We start from the raw sequence: 17,701 nt of genomic DNA on the forward strand, positions 1-17,701 counted from the left end.
GTCCCTCGAGGTCCCCAACCCCACACCCTGCCCCCCTCCCGGGCCGGTCTGGCGGGGCAAGCGCTCTCCTGAGGCTGCGGAGCCACCTTCCTCCACTGCCCCCCCGCCCCGCCCAAACCGGGACCCTCGGAAGGGAAGGGTGGAGAGAAAGAAGGTTCGGGAAGACCTCAGGGGGATTGGTTTTGGAGACGCCGACCCCCCCCCATACCTCCCTCCACACCCTCCGCTTGTCGTGGGAGGGGCGGCATCTCCCCGCCCCCGGGCCTAGCGGCCCGCTCCCTCCTCCCGCGGCGGGAGCCTGGGCCAAGTGGGCGCGCCCGGCCCGGGGCCGGCGGGATCCGGTGTCGGCTGCAGCTGGCAGTGCGGCGGACGGGCGCGGGCTGCCCGGGGGGCCAGCTATTAATACCGCGGCCGCCCAGCCCGGGTCGCGCAGCCATGGCCAGCCCGGAGCCCCGGCGCGGCGGGGACGGCGCCGCCGAGGCCGCGAGGTAGGAAAGGACCGTCCCGGGGCCGCGTCGCCGCCCCCTGGGGAAGGGGTGCTGGACGGATCCCCACTCCCCGCGAGCGCCTTTCGCCGGGCGGGGGCGGGGGTCCAGCCTGGGTGGGGCACGGGGCGGAGCCACCCGCGAAGGGAGATCGGGGCGTCTCGTCCCGGCCTGCCATCTCCGGTTGTCTGGGACTTTTTATAATTACCCCTCCCCCTCCCACGGGCGGTGCGAGGATTAACCGCTTCACACTAGCGGGCACCAACCGTGAGATGCCTTTCGGCCCCCAGTGGCCAAAGACGCTACCCGTTTTCTTTCGTTGCTCACCCCAAATGCAGCTGGAGATGGAGGCCTCCAGTTGCTGAATTTGCCGTGTGGAAGAGACTTCGTGCAAGGTTGGGCGGCTGCCAGCTTGGAGTTGAGAGTGTTCAAGCAGCTGGTTCTCTCTGGTCTGGGGCTTGGGGTGGTGTTGGACGGGGCGGGGTTGGGGGGAGAGTCTACTGTCCCAGACCAGCAAGAGGGCCTTGGTTGGCAGGGGCCCTGGAGGGGAGGCCCTCTCCAACATTCAACGGTCAGCTCCACCACTGGTTAGCGGGGAGGGGACCTGTGGCTGAAGGATTTGGGGCGAGTAGGGAGCATTTCTGCCCCAGGTCAGCCTGTAGCCCTGGACTTCCTCTTGTACCAAGAGGTAGAGGTGCAAACACACACACACCTGACACCCCTCCCCTGTCACCAAGAACACAAAGCTGAGCCTTGTTTTACATGTGCACTCACCTGTACACACATAGGGGTACACACAGAGTCACACACCAACTCATGCCTGCACAGTATCACAAACACTCCCAGTCACATCCCTGATGGGTTGGGAGCTGATGGAATCCTCTAGGGACAGGGACAAAGTGGCAGAGAGGGAGGCTGCTTGGAGCCCAAGGAAACCTGAGGTCAGAGGCCCCAGTTAAGCTGGCCCCCTTGCCCCTAGGCCTCCCATAATCTACTTTTCCCCAGCTCCTTAGAGAGAGACAGCAGTGTGAGGGCAACACCTAGCAGAGGCCTGGCACTGTGGATGGGGTGACTGAGTGGTGTGTGGTAACAGCACTGCCTGCAAGTCAGGAGACCTGGAATCTACTTCCAGCTTTGCCACTCGACCTTGGGCAAGTTTCCTCCCTGGAGCTCAGTTGGTTGCTGCCTGCCTACCTTCTACAGAGCCCCACCCTGGGATATAGAGAGAATAACTGTACTTGTTGTTAGGAAATGGACTATCAGGGGAGGCAGATTCATGCTCTTCTGTAACACAAAGCACTTAGTTCAAAGATGAGCTGCCTACAAAGTGCCTTGAGAACACAAGAATGGGAGTTGTCTGGGAAATGCTTAACAGAGGAGGTGGAATTTGAGCAGGGTTTGAAGGATGAGTAGAAATTTGTTAGGTAAATAGATATAAATATATTTTGAATGCTAGGGCCGAGCTCTATACCTGCCGTAGTTGTTTTACCTCTTTCAGATCTTATGCCTGTTCTAAGATGAGAGTGGTAAAAAGGAGCTCCGGCTCTGGAGCCAGACTGCCGGCCTTCGCCAGGCTCCACCACGTACGAGTTGTAGAACTTTGAGTGAGTTCTTTACTCTGTGCTTTGGTTTCCTAATCTATAAAGTGGGGATAATGGATGAGCATCAGATAAATGAGTATTTATGGGAAACGCTTAGAATACTTCCTTGAACACAATTACGTTATTTCAGGGTGGAGTACTCAGCTGGAGCATGATGTGAGGGCCGTCTGCTGGCAAAGCAGGGACTCTGTTGAGGATCCGGGTGGGTCTGGCTAGCTGAGCAGGTGCATCCTTCCTGGCATTAGGAACTCTACTTTTCCAGGTAGTGTAGGACTGTTCTCTAGTCAGGTGGTATACAATGAACTGTATTTTCTCAGCTGGACCCTTTAGACATTGTGGGGTAGGAGTAGGAGGTAGAAAAGTTAACGCATGTTACGGGTTGTCAAGCATTGGGTGGGCTATGGGTAGTAATGTGAGATGAGGCTGAAGAGGTATGTTGAGGTCACATCTTTAAGGGCCTTAAATCTATGCTAAGCAGTTGGCTATATATGGTGAAGTGGAGCAAGATAGTTTGCTTTGTATTATAGCAAGCTGCAGCACTGTCAAGAACAGACTGGGATGAGACAGAAGAAGGCTTATGGGAAGGCTGGTACGAAAGTGCGGGTGAGGGATGATGACTTGGACGAGGGTCCTGGCAATGGGGTGAAGAGGGAGATAGAGACTTTCTGAGATAGAAACGTCAGTTCTTAGTGAGTTGGCTGTTTAAAGACCACTTGTCTATCAACAGAGGGATGGATAAAGAAGATGTGGTACATATATATAATGGAATATTACTCAGCCGTAAAAAAGAATGAAATAATGCCATTTGCAGCAAAATGGATGGACCTAGAGACTGTCATACTGAGTGAAGTTAAGTCAGACAGAGAAAGACAAATATCATATAATATCACTTATATGTGGAATCTAAAAAAAAAAAAAGGTACAGGGACTTCCCTCGTGGTCCAGTGGGTAAGACTCCACGCTCCCAATACAGGGGACCTGGGTTTGATCCCTGGTCAGGGAACTAGATCCCACATGCATGCTGCAACTAAGAAATCTGCATGCCACAACTAAAGATCCCATATTGCTGCAGCTAAGACCCAGCAAAATAAAGAATAAGAAGAAAGAAAGAAATATTTTAAAAAATGGTACAAATGAACTTATTTACAAAACAGAAATAGAGTCACAGATGTAAAACACAAACTTACGGTTACCAGGGGGGAAAGGGGAGGAAGAGATAAATTGGGAGATTGGGATTGACGTATACACAGTACTATATATACAATAGATAACTAATAAGGACTTACTGCACAGCACAGGGAACTCTACTCAATACTCTGTAATGACCTATATGGGAAAAGAATCTAGAAGATTAGAGTGGATACATGTATATGTATAACTGATTCACTTTGCTGTACAGCAGAAACTAACACAACATTGTAAATCAACTGTACTCCAATTAAAAAACAAAAAAAAGACTGCTTGTCTCATCAGCCTGGTGTATGGTGATATATTTCTCTGAGCTGGAAAATACAGGTGTAACAAGCTCAGGGAGAAGGATAATTTGGTGGAAGTTGAGTTTGAGGTGCCAAGTAACATCAGATGAAGATATCTAAAAAAGCACTCCAGGGCTTCCCTGGTGGCACAGTGGTTAAGAATCTGCCTGCCAATGCAGGGGACACGGGTTTGAGCCCTGGTCCGGGAAGATCCCACATGCCGCGGAGCAACTAAGCCTGTGCACCACAACTACTGAGCCTGTGCTCTAGAGCCTGCGAGCCACAACTACTGAAGGCTGCACACCTAGAGCCCGTGCTCCGCAACAAGAGAAGCCACCGCAATGAGAAGCCCATGTACCGCAGCGAAGAGTAGCCCACACTCGCCGCAACTAGAGAAAGCCCGCGCCCAGCAACAAAGACCCAACTCAGCCAAAAATAAATAAATACATGCATTTATAAAAAACAAAAAAAGCACTCCATCTCTGGTAAAGTGAAGTGAATGGACTAGGTGATTGTTGAGTTGTCATTAAGTTTTAGGTTTTGGTGCAGGTGCTGGGGTTGAATGAGGCCAGTGATGTTTGGGGCCTGATGAAGACACACTTTTGTGGTTTCCAGAGGGCCATCAGGAGATACAAAAGGGAAGCCAGGGATTCCTGGGGTGTAGAGAGGAGGACTGAGAAGACGATTTAGAATAAAAGTAATCTTTATTAGGAACTTGGAGCTGAGAAATAGAGCTGAAAACCTGGATACAAGTAAGCCTTTTCAAGACAAATCAAATTCTTTGTTTGATATGTGAGGCTTTTCATTTATACTTTATATCTTAAAAAAGAAAAGTTTATTGAAACCTACACTCAAATTTAGTCTGTTTTGTGAGTGGTGCACTCTAAGTATCTGAGTTTCCTTGAGCAAATTACTTAATCTCTTTGACCTCCATTTCCTGATCTGTAAAATGGGAATAATAAATGTAACCACCTCATAGAATTGTTATGAGGATTAAATGAATCGGTATATGTAAAACATTTAGAACAGGGCCTGGTGTATATAAGACCTTTAAAAGTATAATTTATTATTATTTCCATGGTATTTTATATTTTCAAAGAATTGCTCAGAGATCCAAGGCAGGTAAGATGCATTTGAAACAGGAAAGACCAAAGCCACTTGAGGGCCAAAGCACCAGGAGAGCATTCCTCCATAGGAACTGAGTAAGCTAGCAGGCAACGGGCAGCTGGGTTAAGGGGCTCATCTGTTAGAATCACAGAATCTGAATTCAAGAGCATTGACAGGCTAGAAGGATGGGCCAATTCCAACAAGATGAAGTTTTATAGGAACAAGAGATGTGGTTTAAAAGCACTTGGTGTGAAAAAGTCTTCAGGATTTTAGTCAAACTCAGCATTTATCCAGAATATGATGGAGCTGCCCTATATGCTAAGGGTGTCTTGACTGCAACAATAGGAGTATAGTGTCCAGAGAATCACTGCTCAGAGTACACCTGGGTATTGCTTCCTATACCCATCCCCAAGGGATAGCGAGCCTGTCAACTTGGAGCCTGTCAGAAAGAAGTGACCCAAATGAGGTGGGTACTGGAAACCTTGGCATGCATGGAATAATTGAAGGATAAATCAGTTCTCTTTAAGTGTTCAAAGAACTTACATGGAAGAGAAATTAGATTTGTCTGATTCTAGAAAGAAGAATCAAACCCAGGGAAAAATTGCAGGGAAGGTTTTACCTCAACACTAGAATTTTCTTATGACGGTGGAACATATAGTAGCTCAGGTGTGAGTTTCCAGTCCTTGAAGGTATGTAAGCAGAGACTCGACACTGACATCATGGGAATGGTGTCAGATCTAAGCAATGGGCTGTGTCGGGGTGGATCGATGGAGGGAAGGGGCAGACATGTGCTCTCTGAGATGTGAGAATTTGATATAAATTAGGCCTGTGTCCTACTGGCTCCAGTCACAAACCATCCCAGGACTGTGGCTGCCCTCTCACCTTGTCATTTCTCTTGCAGGAACACAAGAGCAGAGGCCACTTCTCTGCAAGAGAACTCTGAATCCCCGTATGAGGTGGGGACCTGGAACCCAGAAGTTACTCTGTCTTTGGAAGGGACCTTGAACTTAGAGGATATTCTCTACCCGGGGGACACAGGTGACTTTGATGTGGCTATGCATGTGGAAGAGACCGAGAAGCCTGAGGAGACGCTGCATATTGAGGAGACCAGGACGCCTGATGAGGCCCTGTATGTGGAGGAGCCAGGAAAGCCAGAGGAGATGCTATATGTGGAAGAGCCCGTGAAGCCGGGGAAGACTACAAGCCCAGAGCAGATGGTTTATGGGGGAGAGACAGTCCCGAGCGAGGAGAAACCTAACCCCGAGGAGAGCCTCAGAGCTGGGCCGAGTCCCAGCACAGAGGGGAGCCTGAGCACAGAGGACCTGGAATTGCTGGAGGGGCGTTTCCAGCAGTGTGTCCAAGCCGTGGCCCAGCTGGAAGAGGAGAGGGATCAGCTCATCCATGAGCTTGTGTTGCTCCGGGAACCAGCCCTGCAGGAGGTGCAACAGGTCCACCACGACATCCTGGCTGCCTACAAACTGCACGCCCAGGCAGAGCTGGAGAGGGATGGGCTGAGGGAGGAGATCCGACTGGTCAAGCAGAAGCTGTTCAAGGTGACGAAGGAATGTGTGTCCTACCAATATCAGCTGGAGTGCCGCCGGCAGGACGTGGCCCAGTTTGCCGAGTTCCGGGAAGTGCTGACCGCCCGGGCAGCCCAGCTCTCGGAGGAATTAGCCCAGCTTCAGGATGCCTATCAGAAGCAAAAGGAGCAGTTACGGCAACAACTAGAAGCACCTCCAAGCCAGAGGGATGGGCACTTTCTCCAGGAGAGCCGGCAGCTCTCTGCCCAGTTCGAGAACCTCATGGCAGAGAGCCGCCAGGGCCTGGAGCAGGAGTATGAGCCTCAGCTGCTGCGGCTCCTAGAGAAGAAAGAAGCTGCGGCCAGAGCTCTGCAGAAAACCCAGGCCGAGATCCAGGAGATGAAGGAGGCTCTGCGACCCCTGCAAGCAGAGGCCCTTCAGCTCCAGCTGCAAAACAGGAATCTGGAGGACCAGACCACCCTTGTGAGGCAAAAACGAGACGAGGATGTGCAGCAGTACAGGGTAGGCCCACTTGGCATGAAAGGAAGTACAGTCTTTTAGCCTGGGGAGGAAAAGGGGATCGGGGCCAAATGTCTTTGGGCTGAAGGATACTAGCATATGTAGGAAGATCAATTTGTTCCTTGGGCCATTCACTCACTTCTTTACGCCATTTTCCATTTCATTCATTCAGGCCTGTGCTAGGGCTGAAAGTTATCTTGCACTCTTAATTTACACAGCACTTTTACACCAATTATCTCACTTTATCTTCATTAATCCTCCAAGTCAACTATTATCATTTTTCATAGATGAGGAAACTGAGGCCCAGTGAGTTGGAGTAATTTGAACTCTAGTCTGACCACCCCCAAATATTTCAGTGCTCTTTCCACGTCACAAGTTTCCAATTCTAAGTGAATCACACTTGGGTTTATATAGAGCAGGAGGGAATGAGGCTAGGTAGTATTCATTCTCTCCCCTCTCCCATATTCACCCTCAAGCCCCACCTATCTGATCTCTGCCTTGAAGTTTTTCCAGTCTTAAAAAACTGGGATGAAATCTATAAATCTCAATTCCTCGTTTTCCTTTTTTGTGCATTTGTCACCATTTCACTTGTATTCAAGCTATTTCTGATCGTGAGCCAGTTCTAATCCCTTTTAGAACAGAGTGGGAGATGAACAGTAAGTGCATAAACAAGTCTCTCTCCCCCACAGACTGTGAGCTTTCGGAAGGTAGGGAGTATGTTTTACTTATCTCTGCCACCAGGCTCAGAGTATGCATCAGTTAAGCGCTGACTTAAGAGCTGCTGGGTACCATGAGAAGACCACAGTGTGGTGCTTTTCAGAGCAGTACTTTTGTCTTTTGGAACCCCCCTTTTTTGGATGAACTTAATCTTATGCCCTGCCAGAGATTTTGACGTATCCTTAAGGGAACATGTCCTCTGTTGAAAATGGCTGCATTTACTTCACTGAAGATTTTGTCAAGCTTTCTGTAGTTGTATTATGAAAACGGTGGGGTTTTTTGGTCATAATATTGAACGTTTTCAAACTATACATATATGCACTCCCGTCACTCACCCAACGCTGCCCGCCGCCTTCACTGCACTGCTTTTTTACTGGGTCACAATCTAGTGAAAGGGCACTAATTATCTTTGCATAAACAAATACTAACCTTAACAGCTTACACTCAATCAAATGTTACATTAACAATTGTAACCCAGGGTAGGAAGTAATGTGTTTTAAGAGAGGTACAAGTAAGAATGCTATGGGATAATAGTCGTGGATTAAATCAGAGAACCCATAACGGAAGACAATGTTATTTGAGCTAAGTGTTGAAGTATAGGTAAGATCTAGAGCAGTGCTGTCCAACAGAAATATAACGCAAGCCACATATATAATTTGAAATTTTCTAATAACCACATAAAAAGAGAAATAGGTGAAGGTAATTTAAATATATTTTATTTAATCTAATAGATCTAAAATATAATCTGTAACTTGGCTGCATGTGAAAGGTGAAAAACTGAGAGGTGAGTTGAACCTGTAAAGGTAAATCAGGGCAGATCACATTGGATTTTGAAATCCAAACTAGGGAGTTTGGACTTTATTCAGTGGTCAGTTGCATCCATAAAGGTTTTTTTATTTTTAAGAGCTTCTTTTTATTTTATTATTTATTCATTAAAATTTTTTTTTGGCTGTGTTGGGTCTTCGTTGCTGTGCGTGGGCTTTCTCTAGTTGTGTTGAGCAGGGGCTACTCTTTGTTGCGGTGCGCGCAGGCTTTTCATTGTGGTGGCTTCTCTTGTTGCAGAGTGTGGGCTCTAGGCGCGCAGGCTTCAGTAGTTGTGGCACACAGGCTCAGTAGTTGTGGCACAAGGGCTTAGTTGATCCGCCGCATGTGGGATCTTCCCGGACCAGGGCTTGAACCCGTGTCCCCTGCATTGGCAGGCAGATTCTTAACCACTGCGCCACCAGGGAAGTCCCCATAAAGGTATTTAATCAAGGGATTAACATGATCGTTGCTCTCCTTTTAGAAACAGTATTGGTGGCAGTGTGTAAAATGGGCTAGAGACCCAAAGGCAAGGAGACTAATTAGGAAGCTACCATTGGTAAAAGGAAACAATGGTAGCAGGAATAAAAGGAAGGGGAAGGATACAAGAACAAATGTAGAATAAACTTGGCTACAGAATGAGTGGGGCAGAGAGGTGAGAAGTCAAAGAGGATACTTAGATTTCAGGCAAGACTAACTAGGATGGTGGTGCTCTAAGTAAGGAATCCTCAGGATTAGAATTTTCTGACATAGTACTAGAGTTGTAGAACTTTTTCCCCAGTGATTTTCGTCACTGTACTGGATTTGTTTCAGATTTGATGATCTGTGCACCTTTCCAAAGATCATTCTATAGAAAACAATCTTGATGGGTGTCTCCTATCGCCATACCATAATTAGAGTAGGAATAAAGGTATGAAAGAGCTAATTCTTCTCTTTCTTTTCTTTTTTAAAAATTTGTTTATTTTAGGCCGCGTTGGGTCTTCGTTGCCGTGCGCGGGCTTCCTCTAGTTGCGGCGAGCACAGGCTACTCTTCGTAGCAGTGCGCGGACTTCTCACTGCAGTGGCTTCTCTTGTTGTGGAGCACACACACGTGGGCTTCAGTAGTTGTGGCTCACGGGCTCTAGAGTGCAGGCTCAGTAGTTGTGGCGCACAGCCTTAGTTGCTCTGCGGCATGTGGGACCTTCCCGGACCAGGGCTCAAACCCATATCTCCTGCATTGGCAGGCAGATTCTTAACCACTGCGCCACCAGGGAAGTCCCAATTCTTCTTTCTGAAATGGCTTCTTCCTAAACTGTTTGCCAAAGGCCATGTATGGCATCTGATTACTTTTCAAGGGTACGCTTCACTCTTATGACTATAAACTTTGCCTCTTTCATCACCATCATCCATTCATTTGACAAATATCTTCTAAGTGCCTATTTTCTATGGGCCAGGCAATGAGCTATGTGCTGGGAAGGGATGAGACGCTGTGGTGTAGGGTGGAGGTGGGGGGCAGCCCCTGTCCTCAAAAAGTTGATAGTCCAATTAAAATATAATAATAATAATAAATAAAATGAACAAAAAATACAAAAAATAAAAATTAAACAGAAAAAGAAAAGAAGAAATAAAAGTTTATAGTCCAGGAAGGATGCAAGATAAAATTTCATAAAATCTAATACACTTGATCGTAAGATGCATCCTGATCAAAGTAAGATGTTAAAGTGTGAGTTTTAGAATCAATGAAATAATTAATATGCTTCAGTGTGATAGACAATGTAATAGTTGTAGGAATAAAGCATTGTACTGAAGCAGGTATAATTACACCTGGGGAGATAAGGGGGAAATTTCATTAGAGGATTAACAATAGCTAGCATGTACGTGAAGTTCTTTACATGTAAATAATTCATTTAATTCTTACATCTGAGATAGGTATAACTGCTGTCACCATTTGAAAAACAAGAAAACAGGTGAGTCAGAGAAGTCATCTGTCCAGGGTTACACGGCTAGGAAGTGATGAAGGAAGGATGTAACCCTGTGCCATCTAGTTCAAGTCCACACTCAACTACTACAGGGTGTTTGAGCTGAGCCTTAAAGAATGAATTCACTGTGTAGACAAGGGAAGGGTATTCTAGGCAGAGGGAACAGCTTATACAAAAGCATGAAAACACAGACGTTGTTATGGGAAGTGAGAAGCTCAGTGTGGCTGGAACATAAGGAATGTGAGAAATAGAGAGATGAGGCTGGAGAGGTAGATTGGGACCAGATTGCAAAGGGCTTTATGTATTCTTTTTTTTTTGCGGTACGCGGGCCTCTCACTGTTGTGGCCTCTCCCGTTGCGGAGCACAGGCTCCGGACGCGCAGGCTCAGCGGCCATGGCTCACGGGCCCAGCCGCTCCGCGGCATGGGGGATTTTCCTGGACCGGGGCACGAACCCGTGTCCCCTGCATTGGCAGGCCGACTCTCAACCACTGCGCCACCAGGGAAGCCTGGCTTTATGTATTCTTTAGGTCAGTGGTTTTCCTAAAAAGGTTTTCTTCAAAGCCACAGACCCTTTCCCCAAAACAATTTTATATGGAATGCCAACATGTAAAACAAGTAAAAGTAGAGCTACTTTCTAACTAAAGAGTGACAAGGTCACTCCAGCATGGCCTCCTCCTGTGGTTTCCTGGAAAACAGTTTGAAGACCATTTAAGAGCCTATCTATTATCTATCTATCTATTATCTACCTATCATCTACCTTTCATCTATTTATCTATCATCTATCTATCTACCTATCATCTATCATTTGTCTACCTATCATCTATCAATCTATCTATCTATCATCTATCTATCTTTCATCTATCATCTATCTTTCATCTATCATCTACTTATCATCTACCTATCATCTATCTATTATCTATCTATCATCTATGTCTACTTTTATATCTATCTATATGAAGGCAATAAAGCAATTAAGAGTATGAGCTGTAAGTCAGTGGCAAATCCTGGCTCTACCACTTACTAACTGGGAAACTTTGGACAAATGACTTAACCTCTGTGGTTCAGCTTCCTCACATGTAAAATGGGATTAATAGGGCTGTTGCAAGGAATGAACTAGTTAATATCTGTAAAGTGCTGCTAATGGTGCCTGCCACGTAGTTACGTACTCTAAGTGGCAGTGTGGAGGGTAGATTGAAAGAGCCTGGAAACACCACTTAGAGGAGAGATGAGAGATGTGAAGTTAAATGGGTAGCATTTGGTGACTGGTTGCAGTGGGCAGGGTGAGGAATTTGCTGAGAATGATCTCAAAGTTTTTAGCTTGAAATTGGTAGACTTCTAATGCCAAAAGATAGAATATGCTTACTATCTGCATGCTTCACTTCAATAAGCATTATGTGTAGGGTGCCGGACATACTAAGAACCAGGAACCTACAATCTGGTTGGGAGTTAGACATGAATAAAAAAAAAATTCAATATAAGGGAACAGATGCTATCTAGGTGACAGAAATGGCAGGAGTAAAGGCACAGAAATCTGACTTGGTCAGACTAGAGCAGCACTCTCCAACAGAAGTATCATGCAAGCCACAGATGTCATTTAAAAATTTCTAGGGGGGGGCTTCCCTGGTGGCGTGGTGGTTGAGAGTCTGCCTGCCGATGCAGGGGACGCGGGTTCGTGCCCCGGTCCGGGAAGATCCCACATGCTGCGGACAGGCTGGGCCCATGAGCCATGGCTGCTGAGCCTGCGCGTCGGAGCCTGTGCTCCGCAATGGGAGAGGCCACAACAGTGAGAGGCCCGTGTACCGCAAAAAAAAAAAAAAAAAAAAAAAAAAAAAAAAAAATTATAAAAAAAAAAAAAAATTTCTAGGGGAACTTCCCTAGTGGTCCAGTGGTTAAGCCTCTGCGTTTCCAATGCAGGGGGCATGGGTTCAATCTCTGGCTGAGGAACTAAGATCCCACACGCCACACAGCGTGGCCAAAAAAAGAAAAAAAATTCTAGTAGCCACATTAAAAAAAAATTAAGAAACAGGTGAAAATAATACATTTAACCCAGCATAGCAAAAATATTACCACTATAATATGTAATCAACATTAAAATTTGATATATATATATATATATACACACACATATATATATATTTGGTGTCAAATCTTAGAAATCTGCTATGTATCTTACACTCACAGCACATCGCAGTTCAGACTAGCCATATTTCAAGTACTCAATAGCTACATGTGGCTAGTGACTTCCATACTGGACAGTGCAGACTACAGAAATAATGGAGGTTCTAGTTAGAAGTAAGGGTCCAACTAGCAGGAGGCTGAATGCCAGACTAAAGAAAATGGAAAGCCTATGAAAGATTGAGATGATAAAGCAGGTTTGTTTTGTTTTGTTGTTTTAGTTTTTTTTTTGGTCACGCCATGCGGCGTGTGGGATCTTAGCTCCCCAACCAGGGATCGAACCCGTGCCCCCTGCAGTGGAAGCATGGAGTCTTAACCCCTGGACCGCCAGGGAAGTCCCAATAAAGCAGTTTTTAAAGTTAACCCAGTGGTGCTACACAGGATTAAGAATGGAGATTGTCCTTAATTTCTGTCACTGTACAATACTTCCTTCATTCTGTGACAGTTTCTCCCTGTCAAGAGCTTATCAGTGATGGTGCAGACAGCCTTCACAAGCAGGTCTTTTGTATATCCAGCAAACAACAGGTTTGCTAGATGGTGAGGCTTGGGAAACTGGGGCACAGAGGTATGCAGATGCTTTTCTTTAGATAACATGCTCTTAGATCATAAGGCTACATCTCTGTGTGGTATCAAAGCATGGCTAGGCACTAAAAAAAAGACCTTTGACAATGCTGATGAAAGTTGAGATTCAGCCAGAGTATCAAAACACTGCAGATTAACAGGCCACAAGTATATCAAGGGTGACTCAGTGAACAAATTATTTAGATCCTTCTAATGACAGTATGCACCTAAACTGGATTCCTATTGTATTATTCTTCAAAATCTGAGGTAAAGTCATTGCTCCTTAAAGATGTGCCTTCCAATTTCAATGCTCCCTTCCCTTCCCAGCTACCCCATGGATCCTGAGGATCCATGTCAGCTAGCAACCAAGGCACAGACTGATTTGCTGACATCTTCATTCCTCAGGCATTAATCCTAGGCAGACACAATTTACAGAATGCATCCTGCCTGGTTTTGGCAGAATGGGAAATAGTTATCTGAAGACCCCTGAGGGCCTCCAGGGCATAGCACCTTCATCTTCCAACTTTAGAACGAATTGTCCTGATGTAATAAGCAAAGGATATAGGAAATTAACAACTCTGATACCCTCACTAATAAAGCATCTATCTGCATGCCATGTTGTGGTAAGTACTAAGTAAAGATATCTCTGACTTCAAGGAGATTCAAATATAATATTCAAGAATAATTGCTTAGGGCTTCCCTGGTGGCGCAGTGGTTGAGAGTCCACCTGCCGATGCAGGGGACGCTGGTTCATGCCCCGGTCCGGGAAGATCCCACAGGCCACGGAGCGGCTGGGCCCGTGAGCCATGGCCGCTGAGCCTGTGCATCTGGAGCCTGTGCTCTGCAGTGGGAGAGGCCGCAACAGTGAGAAGCCCGCGTACTGCAAAAAAAATAAAAAATAAATAAATGTAGTGATTTAAAAAAAAAAAAAAGAATAATTGCTTACACAAAGACTTGGTTTCTTTCAACTTAAATTGCTGAAGTTGTTGGGCATTATAAAGACTACTGATTATTAACGGAAACAAACTTGTACATAGAGCAAGGGGTCTATAAAATTCTTAGTTCACCACTAGATAATCAAAATCCTCCCCGACACTTTAACTTATTTTTGGCTGCGTTGGGTCTTCGTTGCTGACTTCGTTGCTGGCTTTCTCTAGTTGCAGAGTGGGGGCTACTCTTCATTGCGGTGTGCAGGCTTATTGTGGTGGCTTCTCTTGTTGCGGAGCACGGGCTCTAGGCGCACAGGCTCAGTAGTTGTGGCTCGCGGGCTCTGGAGTGCAGGCTCAGTAGTTGTGGCGCACAGGCTTAGTGGCTCCGTGGCAAGTGGGATCTTCCCGGACCAGGGCAGGCATATTCTCAACCACTGCGCCACCAGGGAAGCCCCCGACACTTCTTAAAATTGGGAAACGAAAAAGTCCCTCTGAAAATCTGTCCACCCTTTGCAGGATTTTAAGATGTAAGCTGTGGTTAACAGACAAGACTCCTTTCAGAACAGTATCACTGTCAAAAACAGTATCACTGTCAAAACACAAATTCTCTGAATCGATTTCTCAACGTCAATACTGCTATGGAGATTAAACAATGTGTAAGGAAATATACTATTATGGACAATGTCAGGTTTTTGTTGTTTGGTGCATTAGAAATGTTCTTGGCCCTCACGCAGGAACAGCTGGAGGAAATGGAAGAACAACAGAGGCAGCTAAGAAGCGGGGTGCAACTCCAGCAACAGAAGAACAAAGAGATGGAGCAGCTAAAGATCAGCCTTGCTGAAGAGCTCGCAACATACAAGTCAGTTTTTGCTGCTACCCAAATCTCAACTAACAAAGGCTGAGGGAATGGTGGGGAGGGCAGATGTTGCTCAGGAGAAATTTCTCTTGACAGTGAAAAGCAAAAAAAAAAAAAAGAAAACTGGGGGAAAATTTTCAAATTATGCTCATCCGTGAACAGATGGAAAATGGCTCTTTTTTTTTAAACGCCTATGCTACCCAAGAGCCTGGAACAGGCTAATGCTCCCACTTCTGAGGCAGGTGGAATCCAGACACAGCCGCAAGGTGATCCTTGTAGGTTATAAGAGCAGTGTCTGCATTGTTGCTGCTTTCCTAACCTAACAAGACTAGTGCCTTAAAAAAAGATTGTGTGTCTAATGACAAGTCCGTCATTTAGGGATAACACATACTTCCAGGTTGCCTGGTTCAAGCATTCAGGCTTCATTTGGAATGTTTCAATTTCTAGTAGGACTTAAAATATGTCCTGATTATTATCAGGAAATCCAGAACAGGATAAAACATCTAGGCTCTGTGCATTCTTACTTTCCTCACCCTACGTGACCCCATCTGCTATTCATAAAGTTTCCTTAGAATAGCAGAGAAGGCAGTTAGGGTACCTAATTCAAACTATGACTAAGGAGGCCAAGAAGGCTAAATTAATCTGTTAACAGTCATTTACAAAGCTGAAGAGGGTGCTGTTTGTAGACTAAAGGACATGATTATTGCTTAATTTGTGAAACAAGCAACACACCTATCCATTAAGTTCTTTACATACCAATATGTCCTCACATTCTTTATAAAGTGCTAGATTCTCTTGGATAAAGAAACTAAGGATTAAAAAAGATCAAGTTGGATACTACATAAATATCCATAAATTCTTATTAATTTCCTTGTTAATCCTACATTTTGTATACAAATTCACAAATAACGATTATTACTGATGCTTTTCCTAAATTACTAGGATTTTTTTTTCTTTGGCCAGCCTGCATGGCTTGCAGTTCCCCCATCAGGGATTGAACCTCGGGCCACAGCAGCAAAAGCGCTGAATCCTAACCACCAGACCATCAGGGAACTCCCATACTAGGATTTTCTTTTACCATGTTTCATCCAGGAATAACTGACTATGCCCATTGTTTGGGAGATTACTAGAACCTTGTAACCGAAGAAAATGATCTGCTAAACACCTTTGTGTGAATAAGATGAAAAGTACATGGAAAAGACAATGATTAATCCAAAGAATCGAAATTACAGAATTTCAGGCCTTGTAATACCTGTGTGTAAAGTTAACGTGGGCAGAAAAACTTTAGCTAGCCCCTCCCAAAGTCATCCTTGATTAGATGCAAAACACACTTTAGCAATCTCTCCTCAATGTGGCCTGCACTAAGCTTCAGAAATTCATTATTAAAAACTTTATACTGGGAATTCCCTGGTGGTCCAGTTAGGACTCAGCGCTTTCACTGCTGTGGGCACAGGTTCAATCCCTGGTCAGGGAACTAAGATCCCACAAGCCATGCAGCACACCCAAACAAAAAACCCCCCAAAAACAAAAAACCCCACAAAAACTTTATACTGTATTATTTCAAGTTGCAGAAAGTTTAAACTTATCCTTTTTTCTCTCAATCTTACAGGGGCTGTTTAGAAACATATGGCCGAATCTGTAACCAAGAAACAACAACAAAAAACTTCTTAGCAAAGGATCACTGAGTACCTTTGGACATACTTTTTTCTAAACAGAGAAGGGAGGGCCAGGGATTTGGCAAGCAGTTCACTCTGGGAAAGTTACAAATACTGGCTGACCTGTTTAAAAAGATTCTAGGGCTGGCTGGAGGCAGAATACTATCAGTCAACTCTTAGCTGGATTCTGTTTCATAGGCTGCTGGTACTGATTTCAATGCACTGAGAAATGGAAAAATAAGTCTCCTGTCACCCATCAGCAACCCTCCACACGCACAAAGTAAAGGAAGAATGTATGGACACACCTTGCTGTATTGTGAAGAATGTATCTTACCTTCTGTTGACCCAAAAGTTTTTCAGGAACACAGGTGGAGTCAGAAAGGCAGACGATTTTCCTTATATTCAAGTTGACCCCTGAACAATGTGGCGGTTAATCTGCACATAACTTAGTTGGCCCTCGGTATCCGAGGTTCCTCCACATCCACGGACTCCACCAACCACTGCAGGTATAGTACTGTGGTATTTACTATTGAACAGTATGTTGTAAGTGGACCTATGCAGTTCAAACCCACGTTGTTCAAGGGTCAACTGTACATGGGTTTACAATTTGAATTCTTTTGTGCCATGAATGTTAGACTTTAATTGAATTCCTTTACAAAGTTTACTTTTCTTTAAGTCTGTGCTGATTCATGTAGATTTACTCTTGTGTCATGGTAATTTTCACTATACTCTAAAAGAACTACTGGGCTTCCCTGGTGGCACAGTGGTTGAGAGTCCGCCTGCCAATGCAGGGGACGCGGGTTCGTGTGCCGGTCCGGGAAGATCCCACATGCCGCGGAGCGGCTGGGCCCGTGAGCCATGGCCGCTGAGCCTGCGCGTCCGGAGCCTGTGCTCCGCAACGGGAGAGGCCACAACAGTGAGAGGCCCGCGTACCGCCAAAAAAAAAAAAGAACTACTGACTTAGAAAAAAGAACCAATCCAGATTTCCCCAAAGATGAGTTTGATTTTTCACCTCATGAAAATGATTCTGGGTCAGAGTGATCTACTACGTTAAATTGGGTGATTGAAGAACCCGACATTTTACCTGGTTATGGCACTTGGCTTTCAAGAGCCTATTTTTCTAACCTCTAAGTACAGGCCCCAGTGAAAAAAATACTGGGGAGATTCAACCTCTCTATGAGAAAAGGTCAAACACCTTTTCCAAATTTAAATTTTGCCTTAAATTCTCTCTGCCACACTGCCTCTGACATTCTTGAAAGTTCACGTAGTTCTCCAGAGATAGACTTCAAAAAGATGTTATTTTATCAAAGACTAATCTGTGTACCTCTGATTCAGCATTTT

General features: G+C 45.4%; 1 protein-coding gene across 1 annotated transcript; it reads left to right on the top strand.

The window, feature by feature from the left end:
• The first annotated feature begins 310 nt into the window (after positions 1 to 310).
• On the top strand, positions 311 to 17,192 carry SYNC (syncoilin, intermediate filament protein). The gene is made up of 4 exons (XM_027109266.1): positions 311 to 488; positions 5,570 to 6,710; positions 14,584 to 14,708; positions 16,315 to 17,192. Exons 1-4 carry the CDS (start codon positions 436 to 438, stop codon positions 16,388 to 16,390), a joined length of 1,395 nt encoding a protein of 464 aa, XP_026965067.1. The 5' UTR covers positions 311 to 435; the 3' UTR covers positions 16,391 to 17,192.
• Positions 17,193 to 17,701: the final 509 nt, after the last annotated feature.

This window comes from Aethalodelphis obliquidens, unplaced genomic scaffold (assembly GCF_003676395.1).
Source record: "Aethalodelphis obliquidens isolate GAN/ISIS:26980383/991018 unplaced genomic scaffold, ASM367639v1 scaffold9, whole genome shotgun sequence".
NCBI lineage: Eukaryota > Metazoa > Chordata > Mammalia > Artiodactyla > Delphinidae > Aethalodelphis > Aethalodelphis obliquidens.